The sequence below is a fragment of the Montipora capricornis genome, chromosome 3 (genome assembly GCF_036669925.1).
Source record: "Montipora capricornis isolate CH-2021 chromosome 3, ASM3666992v2, whole genome shotgun sequence".
Classification (NCBI taxonomy): Eukaryota; Metazoa; Cnidaria; class Anthozoa; order Scleractinia; family Acroporidae; genus Montipora; species Montipora capricornis.
Genome location: NC_090885.1, coordinates 66,668,639 through 66,678,692, shown reverse-complemented (window position 1 = coordinate 66,678,692; position 10,054 = coordinate 66,668,639). Strand labels below are relative to the sequence as shown.

Genomic DNA, 10,054 nt, shown 5'->3' with positions numbered 1-10,054 from the left:
TCTTTCTCGGTTGCGATTATTTGTCTGGTTTATAGTCTTCAAAACCCGCAGTTTGAGCCACCCTTCAATCAGTCGAGGCCAAAACAAATGCCCCTCACCGAAAGCAAAGAAGGAATTCATAGACATATGTTGAAGTGAAGAAAAAAAGGAAGGGATTATATTTGGAACGAGAAGCAAAATATAAATGTTACCAGTTGTCTAATTATACCTGGTGAATGTTTCGTATGACCGACCAATCTTGAATGCATGAGTTTATATTTTTACCATTCAGACTCTGATCATGAAGATATTCTTGAAAGTGACAGCGAGGAGGAAGATGAAGAACCGATAAGCAGCTCGGATGAAGAGGTTAGAGTTTATATTGACTCTGAAAAACATAACGTTACGTTCAACTTTCAGTACATGGGTTGGTGTGTCGTTAATTAAGTCATTGCAGCAGTTAATCAATATATTTTAGGTTCAGTCGCTTATCTTCTCATTTGTTTTCTTGGGTTATTATGTACTCAACAAAATATCTTGTTTCTAATTGGCCAATGGCGAATGCATAAATAGGTTATAGAGTGCAATACGGAAGTTGCTATGGAAACACCGGGGAAGCGCCAAATTTGAACACCAAAGTGAAAAAAAAAGGCTGACAGTCGGTTTGCTTTGTCAAACCAAAACATCGTTGAGCAACTTAAAGAAAATGCGAAGAACAAAAACACGTTGAAAGCTACACAGACCTGGGTGGATGTCTGCCAAACATGGGCGACTGAAAGAAAACTGAACCCAAAACTGGAAGAATACTCAGAGAGAACTTTCAAAACATCACTCGTGCCCATAAATCACGAAATGCACGAGCAGGTTCAAACGATTTTTTATTTATTATATTATCAACAAAACTACTCAAACGTGCTACTTTGTTCGTGCTCGTATTCTTCCAGTTTTGGGTTTGGTTTTTCGCGTGCTCGCCACGACGAGCAAATTTCAAAAGATTTTTGTTTCAAAATGAGGGCTATAGGTCTAATTAACATAAAGACAAAAGAAAGTGAAAGTGGTCGCTATTTATGAAAGTGGTCTAAAAAGAGAAATGCCTCCTGCTGTAAATAGGGGTTGGTTTTCCTTCTTGTAACTGATAAATACTTTCATTTGCTTTGCCTTCAGGGTCCTGAACACAGTGCGTCCCAAGCAAATGGATTGGCAAGATTACAAGTACGTTACTGTCGTTCTCTGCAACGAAAACTATTTGCTACGCCATCCCATAATGTTAAACCTTTGCACCGCATTTGAATTGATTCTAGTCATTTGATCACCGAGCAAAGTCCGTAAGAGTTCCTTTCTGTATTTGATCTTAATCAGCTTTCCAGCGGGTTTGACTGGAGCGAGGCTGGAGAGACAAATCTGAGCAGCAAGAGGGAGCACGAAAGCGATAAGGAAAGTGGCGATAGTGAAACAGAAGCCAGCGCACAGGTGAGCTACTACGCCTTACGTCTACACGTAATTACCATCGCGCCAAGAAAATACACTTATTAATTTAATGTTTAGATATGAATTGCGGAGTTTTGATGGAAGGAAGGAATGATCATCGCAATTACCGTACTCTGCATTTTACTGCATTACGAGTTGTTGCCTTGCAATTCATGACTATCGAATGTGACTCAAGATGGTTCTGCTTTTCTTCAACATCTGTAGGTTGCTCGCAAGAAGACCAAACGGCAAAAAAGAGCTGCCAAAAAAGCGGAAGAGAACTTCTTGTATAAGGTATTGGAATGTAATTATTGCTGGTTTTCACTCACGTGATCAACAGCCATGTTTTTCAACGAAAACAAAAGGAAGCGTTTGCATGATAATAGAGTTAAATTCCCGGAGGATTTGGTCGGGGCACCAACATGGCCGCCTTTTCTTTGTTTAGGGGCACCAACATGGCGGTCGTGACGTCATGTGAAAACCGAGAATTAGACAAGTTTGTTGATGTTAATTATTGACGGCACGGTCGGGGTATATGAATTCCGTGATGATCGCGTGAGTCAAAGGTTGGGGGGGCGTTGCCCTTAACCAGTGGCTGGGACGCTGGATGTGGATGTGGAACACGGCGCTCTCCGTACTAAAAAGAGTTTATCAAAGTATGTTTCTCTCCATCTCTCTATCTTTGTAGACTGAACAATCGCTGTTAGACCAGGATCGCCTTCCAGAGACTGCCGAGGACTTTGACCGTCTCGTTGTATCATCTCCAAATAATTCGGTTGTGTGGCTGCAATACATGGCCTACCACCTTCACACCACAGACATCGACAAGGCAAGGGCTGTGGGCGAGAGAGCGCTCAAGACAATCTCATTTAGGTCAGTGAATTTCAAGCCTGTTTGCTTTTGGGTCAGCGGTATATTTATGAGACCAAAGGTATCGTTTCGTCCCCAAACAAAACGGCTTCAAAATTTTCCACCTACTAGTGAACTGCTGAAGGAAGAAAGCCAACTGCACTGTGAAGGCCTACTAAGCCCTAAGGAATGTTTGGAAGCTTTAAATGATATGTCGCCGGGAAAATCACCTGGTACAGATGGTCTGCCATGTGATATCTACAAATGTTTTTGGGCAGATATAGGAGAAACACTAACAACGGCTTCAAATTTCTCTTACAATAAAGGAAAACTCGCCACATCACAAAGACGGGGAATTATCAAACTCATCCTTAAGAAAGAAGCAGATCCCAATTTGATTAATCACTCATTGTCTCATTAACCCATTCACCCCTATACTGGCCAGACTTAGTATTTTACTCTGTCTAACGCCAGACTATTTTACTCGTCAATGGGGAACCCCCAGGAGTCGATGGGTTATAAACTGGCGCCCTCTCACTTTATTAAACTGCGATTATAAAATTACATCAAAGGCCATGGCAAACAGAACTTATTCACAGAAGTTCAGACAGGATTCATTAAAAAAAGATGTATTAGTGACAATATACAGACCTTGGATAGCGTGATTAAGTACGCAGAAAGCATGGACTACTTCTTTTTCTTGATTTTGAAAAAGCGTTTGACACTCTAGAGTGGTCTTTCATAAACCAAGCCCTTCAGCATTGCGGTTTCGGTCCTTCATTGTTAAACTGGGTGAAATTATTTTATTGCAATATCGAGAGCTGTATACTTAATAATGGATAGACGAGCAATTTCTTTGCGTCAAGTCCAGGGGTTAGGCAAGGCTGCGCCTTATCTCCCTATCTCTTCATCATATCGGTTACCGTAGAAATCCTCGCTGAAGCCTGCCTTATAGCTAAGAACTTTATCTGGACGTGCAGAGCGAAAGGATCCTGTCCAATAACAATACACACAATAACTTCTTATATCATTTTGCCCATATACACCAGATATATCAACACACCGAGTAATACAAAAAATGGGAACCATTTATTGCCGCTTTGAGCCTTGTATCTTAACCACAGACATACATACAAACAAATTTATTTTTTATATGTTTGATATTATGCATCTACCACATTTTCTTCTTCTTTTCACGACAGAGATCGAAAGGAAAAATACGATTGATGTTAATCCTGTCTTAAGACATTTATAATACCGCTCTCAAAATAAATAATGTTAATCCAGTTTTTAAGATATGTATAATACCGTTGTCGATGTAAATAACTCTGATCTGTAATTAAGTAGGACTATGATTAAGTGGAATTGTAGTCATGTTATAATCGATTTAACAACGTTAAATGACGGTAAAACCGAACGACAAAATAGTTGACTGTTCCAAACTTGGACGATTCGGACGAGAACATTCATTGATACACGACACGATCTTTTTTGTGATTCCGACTACTCTTTTCAAGTATGCAAAAAAACAATGTACCGTCTCGAATGACACCTAATATAACTAAGCGAGTAACGCAACACGTAACAAAATATCTCTGCAACAGTTAAGTGGACCTGTAGTTAAGTAGATATGTAACTAAGTAGCACTGTTTTGTGCAATTTTTCTTTCACTGTATTGTTGTTATTATTGTTGTTGTTGTTGTTGTTGTTGTTGTTGTGGTTGTTGTTGTTATTATTATTATTATTATTATTATTATCACAAAAAAATAAAATTTGAAAAAAAACAAAATTCATACCGTTACAAGTTCATACCGGTCTGAGTTCGTCCCGGTCTCATGTTTCAGAGATTTTGTGCTTACTATAGGCTTAAATAGTGCAGATTAGACAGTACTTAACAGTACAAACGATAAACTTGGAGTGCATGGAATAAACGGTTTTTGTCTCCTTGTTTGGCCCTAAAGTTGTAAGTTGTGTTATGTATTTGTAATACCGAAGTGTCAGATCAGTGTGGCGGATCCATTTTAGTCACAACCGTCGCGATCCTTGAATGGAAACTTGATCGAATAGTAGTACTGGCCTCTGTTGGTGGAAGGAAAAGGAAGTAAGCGCATTAGATCGTATACCCATGTATTTTGCTCTATATAAATAATAATAAAGTAAAGCAGCGTTTACTTAAGTAGATGCAGTTTGTTACTGGATCGATTAAGCGAAATCTGTATGTTGCTAAATTCTTGAAACTGTTATTAGAAATGAACGGCAAATTTGTCCCCTTATAGAAGGTTTCTCTCATTAGGTTGTTGTTTCGTAAGGTTCTCGTTGAGGTTGGCTTCGTCGTTTTTGAAGCTCGTAAATGATAAACTGTGTTGTAATGTCTGGACATGCGAAACGTCAAAGCCGTGGGAAAGGATGCATGCTAATGTTATGAACGTTGTTGTCAATCGTTTGCAGGGAAGAGCAGGAGAAACTGAATGTTTGGGTGGCGCTTATGAACCTGGAAAATTTGTACGGTACACAAGAGTCCCTTATTAAGGTGTTCGAGCGAGCTCTACAACAGAATGAGCCCAAGAAGGTCTTCTTTCAGTTGATTGGGATCTACACAAGAACTGATAAAATGGAGGTATGTTACCCTCTGATCGCAAAAAGCAGGACTTTCGTGTTCAGGCTCTGTGATAAAAATGGGCAGTGACCTGTGAAAAAAAAAGGGACAGAAAATATTTCATCCACGGTAATTTATTTGCATCTCATTTCCATGCAGATCTCTTTTATTGATTTCTCTTGCACCTTCTCCTCAGTTGGCAGAACAGTTGTACCAAACCATGATTAAGCGCTTTAATCAAAGTAAGAAGGTGTGGATCGGCTTCGGCTCTTTCTACATGAAGCAGGGCAAGCTTGAGACGGGCAGAAAACTGCTGCAAAGAAGTCTGAAGAGTCTACCCAAAAGAAAACGTAAGTTAATGATCTAGAAAACAGCGGATGAGGGTTGAAGACTGGACAGCGGCCCGAAAGGGTAGCAACCTCGCGAGTGGCAACAACTAAACGTCCAGAATACTAAACCGAACCGTCTACTTTCCAAAAGGAAGGTGAAGGTAAGGTACTTCCCTAACTGAAAAACCTACAGCAAGCCAATGTAAATGCAACCAACCTCTGGAGAGATTGAATGACTCCCGCTAGCCGCCTGAAGGCGTCTTTGAACGCCTTGGCATAGAGAGAAGAACGAAAGACACACTCTTTAAGGCCAACGACTCAACGTCAACGCCTATGACTCAATGAAAGCATAACTTAACAGTTTTTTTTTTTAAATAAAGAGCCTTGTTTGAAGGAGTAAGGATTGCACAGTTGGTTAGTACGCGGCCTTCTGTGCGAGAGGCCCCGAGTTCGATCCTTAGTGACCCACAGAAAGCATTGTAAATTAGTCCTGAAAAGCCCAGAGGGGGAAAGACTGATAACTTCACTACACTACTACGTCACATCCTTGCTTCTTTCCATTCTGTGTAGCTTCAGGTAGCTTTAAATACCCTTACAAACGAGCACTGATGGAAAGAGGGGGGTAAGATGAGCGCACCGTCGGCTTCCTAGGAGAATACTCTGTTGAGGGTAATGGAACTTCCGACGTTAAATAAGGTGTACCTTTATACCTTTACATACCTTTACATGTTTTTTACGCAACCGTGGTTCGAAAAGTTAAGTGTCCTCAACGGCATTCTGGCGCCCAACGACTGATTCATTCGTTTTTTTATCTCTGCTATTTATACAGATGGGTTATTGATCAAGCGTGAGGTCAAGATGGCCGGATATTGGCCAAGTTCTTTGTGTTTATGGCCGGGGTTTATGGACCGAGAGGAAGTAAACCATTTTTCACCGAGACGAAGTCGAGGTCAATAAACACGAAAAAAAAAAAACGAAGCCAATATCCAGCCATCTTGACCGAACAAGACGCTTGGTCAATAAAGGATTTATTATATGGGATAAATCACCAAAAAAATGATCTTTGATCTGGCGGGACCAAGCGAGAAATCACGAGCGGGCAAGATAGCTCCATCTTGCCCACTCGGGTTGCCAATCACGGCGCGCGATTTCCTTCATCTTGACCGCTCACGGAGCTGGTCATATAATAATGTTTATTCTTACCTGAGTTAACGGTGTTTGTGAAAATCTGCGTTTTTTGTGGCCAGGATTGGTCGATTGTTCTTCTGTTTTGTAGAGGGAACGGCAAACAAGGGCAGAAGGCGTTTAAAACTAAACCAACAATCGTTATATCTATAGGTTTGTTGCTATTATAATTTTTTCTCTACAGACATTGAAACCATTGTACAGTTTGCTCTGCTAGAGTTCAAACACGGCGAACCTCAGCGAGGCCAGACAATGTTTGAAAGCATTTTGACGAACTATCCAAAGAGAAGTGATCTGTGGTCTGTTTATCTGGATATGTTGATCAAGCAAGGAGAAGAGGAGCCTGTTAGGTACGTTTCAGCCCTTCAAACTGTGTATGGTGGAGTTTTTACGCTCTGAGTTGCAGCATCACGACTATGTAAGATTCCTTTACCACTGCATTGATATCAGATGTCCATTTGTTGAAGATTGCTCGACGTATTATATGCTAACCGAATCACGTCGATTTAAATACGAGTTGCACCCAACCGGTGCCTCTCTCCACGCTCGATACACGCCGGTGGCATGCGTTTAATCTCTTTCCAAGATAAGAACGTTTTCCTTTCTCCGGTTATATTAATTTCACACTTAGCAATGGTGACAAAATTTTCTTCTTTTAGTAAGGGGTACTCGTTTATTCTTGTTCTTGGCACCGGAGCATTTATCTTTTGTTTGGCACCAGTGGCATGTTTCCCAGCGCGAAGCACCTGTGGCATGTTTCCTTACTTTGCAACATTGGCATGTTCTCTCGCGCTTACATTTTTTTCTGGTTTGGTGCCGCCATCAAAATTCGTCGCGCCAAGCAGTGCTTGCGCGTTTCCTTGCTCTTTTCATCAGTTGCCGCAGGTTTTACCACGCAAAACAGTGGTCGAACATCTACGGTTTCCCGCGTTTCGTACGGACAGCATTTCTTTCCCGCCGCTTGCGTGGCTTCCGACTCGCGCTTCTCGCTCAAATTTTTTTCCTTCGCTAAGCACCTGCTGATTGTTACTTGTTTTACTCGCTTTTCGTTGAATATTTTCTGCTACGCCGAGCACTGGTGGAATGCTCCAGTTATGAGGAAAGTTGAGAAACGATAGCGGTTACTGTTATAGCAAAGCCACAAAAAAAGAATACTTTTGGATGTTTCAGGAGGGAAAATGATCGTGTCGCACGTGCCGCACGCATTTGAGTTCATTTCTTTTGTGTCCTCAGCGGAAAAACAGCATAAAACAACTACCAGAATTCAGTTTGTTTTTCTTTTCTTATTTAAATTTTGTATTCCCAGTGGGGTAAAAATAACAATAGCTCTAATTAGCATGAGACAAGCAAGACCTAAAGTATTTACATTGAGTATCAATATTTCCAGGGATACATTTCTCTTCGGACACTTCGTTTCGCCATGCGCATTACGGGCAATAAAATTTTCTGCGTAAGCTGCAATCTCGTTCCCAGAGCCTCCATTACCCTTGTCCAGCGCTAAGGGCGAGGGAGGCTCTGGAAGAATCCAAAACCGGAAGCACAAATCCTGGTTCCGGTTTGTCTGCGTCTGCGTGAAGTTTGATGACAAATGGTCGACCAAATGCAAAACTTTCATGTGTGTTGGACCTCCCTCTAGAAACGTTAGGGAAGGCTGAGTTTGCTCTGAAAGAAGCACTGTATGAAGCTTTAAAAAGTGTTGTCTTTCATCGAAAGGATACGGTCTGTATACTCCCTACTGGATGTATCAGCTGTTAGCTTATGTATTTGACTATTTCTTGTCAAATGTGGTGTCACCTTTTAAATGCATTAATGTAAGATCAAATAAATAAGGTTAGAGGACACTTGAATGTTCGGGTTTTCAAGTATCGCCGTTAGAGCTGTGACCAAAAGATCGATTGTTCAACCTCAACAATCGAGGAGTTTTTATAGGTTCCTTCGCAAATTTTGTTTGCTCACCCAGAAGTTCTTGTAGAAAACAACAACATTTTTAATAACGTGCTGAAATAAAAAACCTCTAAGGAACGCATCAAGGCGATAATGATGAACGAGGCACATGTGGTAGTGGAATGGTGAGTAGACAACTAAATATAATATTTTGAAGTGCAAAAAAAATATATCATTTTAGGATTTGAATATGGTGGCTCAAGTTGTATCCTGGGTGATGAAAATCTTCCATGGCCAAAGTCAATTTTGTCTTTTACGACTTTCTGTGTTAGTGATCACCGCTTTGACTGACTTTCTTTCAGGCAAATATTTGAGAGAGTTATCCACATCAACTTGTCTTCTAAAAAGATGAAGCTGTTCTTCAAACGCTATCTGGACTTCGAACGAAAGCATGGTGATGCTATCAGTGTAGAAAACGTCAAGACCAAGGCGATGGAGTACGTTGAATCTAAAGCAGCTTTGAACTGATGAGAAATGGCTTCATTCACGGTTGATTCATGCGTGGCAATTCGGAAATCCTCCCTTCATGCTAAAACGGGTCCGAGCCTAACCGGGGGTTTTGGTTGGGAATCAAGGACAGAAAGGATTACGTTCTTTGATAAAGTGAACTCGGCTCGATTAATTGGGAAGAGAAACGTGGTGCATTGCTAGTGTTTAGTCTAAGCACGCCCAAACAACGAATTTCGACTTGTTGTGTCACTTGAATTAAACCACTGTATTTTGCACAGCAGGTCTCTCCAAACTCTACAGGTGGACGGCAGAACCATATGGTTGAGATGGATTTCTCGGAGTGAAACATAGTTCGTCGCAAAACTAAATTCTTGTTTTGGACAATTGCATTTCCGGGGAACTTTTTAAACTCAGTACTCATTACTGGTAGCAAACAGTCGTCTGTTTTAAGTAGTTACTGTCATTAGAGTGAATGAGTTACCTTAACGCCATTAGAATTAGTGGCTGATAAATTAAGAAATTTGGACATGTTCTCTACGAGCAGAGCGATGTTAGTGGCTGTAAGGCCGGGACACGCTGGGCGATAAGTCGCTGCGACAGAGTCGCGGGGACAAGTCGCCGCAGCAATAGACCATTTTCGAATTCTCATGGCTGGACTGGATCTAGCATGGAATGGAGGCTAATGCGGGCAAATCTTTTCAAATGCAAATTAATTTGCCTGCATTAGCCTCCATTTCATGCTAGATCAAGTCCAACCGTTAGAATACGAAACTGGCCTATTCGCCTTGTGTGACACGGTTAATTTTATGAAGATCATTGTCGCTGCGGCAGAATTTTGTCGCCACGATCAGTCGCACAAATTCAAACCAGTTTGAATTGGTGCGACTAATCGCAGCGACAAAATTAGCGAAAGCAGTATTTGTCGCACCATGTGTACACTTCCGGCAACGAGTCGCTGCGACAAAATATAACTGAACCAATGAGAGAGCGTCTTATGGTCAGCCATATTGAATTAGAAGACTAGTTCACGTTCCCCTTCATACGAGATCATTGCGTGTGCACCGAACAGGCGTCGTGTCACAGTGACTTGTTTTGCAAGTTGTACACATGGAGCGATTTGTCGCCTAGTGTGTCCCGGCCTATAAGCTCAAAGGTGAAGTCTATGAACTAAGACAGCTTCCAATTATAAATCAGATTATAAAATTAGACCATGATGACAAAAAGAAAAGTAAATCGTTCGTTTAGGCCCTTTTTT

General features: G+C 41.2%; 1 protein-coding gene and 1 long non-coding RNA gene across 2 annotated transcripts in view; one reads left to right on the top strand and one right to left on the bottom strand.

Annotated features, from left to right (window-relative positions):
* The window catches only part of LOC138043799 (protein RRP5 homolog), a 53,714-nt gene extending 44,395 nt beyond the window's left edge, over nt 1–9,319 (top strand). Inside the window, exons 40-48 of the mRNA XM_068890253.1 lie at nt 272–348; nt 1,144–1,191; nt 1,339–1,449; nt 1,672–1,740; nt 2,135–2,319; nt 4,744–4,912; nt 5,088–5,241; nt 6,590–6,755; nt 8,652–9,319. Coding sequence (XP_068746354.1) covers nt 272–348; nt 1,144–1,191; nt 1,339–1,449; nt 1,672–1,740; nt 2,135–2,319; nt 4,744–4,912; nt 5,088–5,241; nt 6,590–6,755; nt 8,652–8,817 — 1,145 coding nt within the window. The 3' untranslated portion in view covers nt 8,818–9,319. The remainder of the gene's footprint in view (nt 1–271; nt 349–1,143; nt 1,192–1,338; nt 1,450–1,671; nt 1,741–2,134; nt 2,320–4,743; nt 4,913–5,087; nt 5,242–6,589; nt 6,756–8,651) is intronic.
* On the bottom strand, nt 4,249–6,520 carry LOC138043801 (uncharacterized). The gene is made up of 3 exons (XR_011131342.1): nt 6,424–6,520; nt 4,922–4,982; nt 4,249–4,374 (listed from the first exon to the last, which is right to left on the bottom strand). It is a non-coding gene; the product is annotated as an uncharacterized lncRNA (long non-coding RNA).
* Nucleotides 9,320–10,054: the final 735 nt, after the last annotated feature.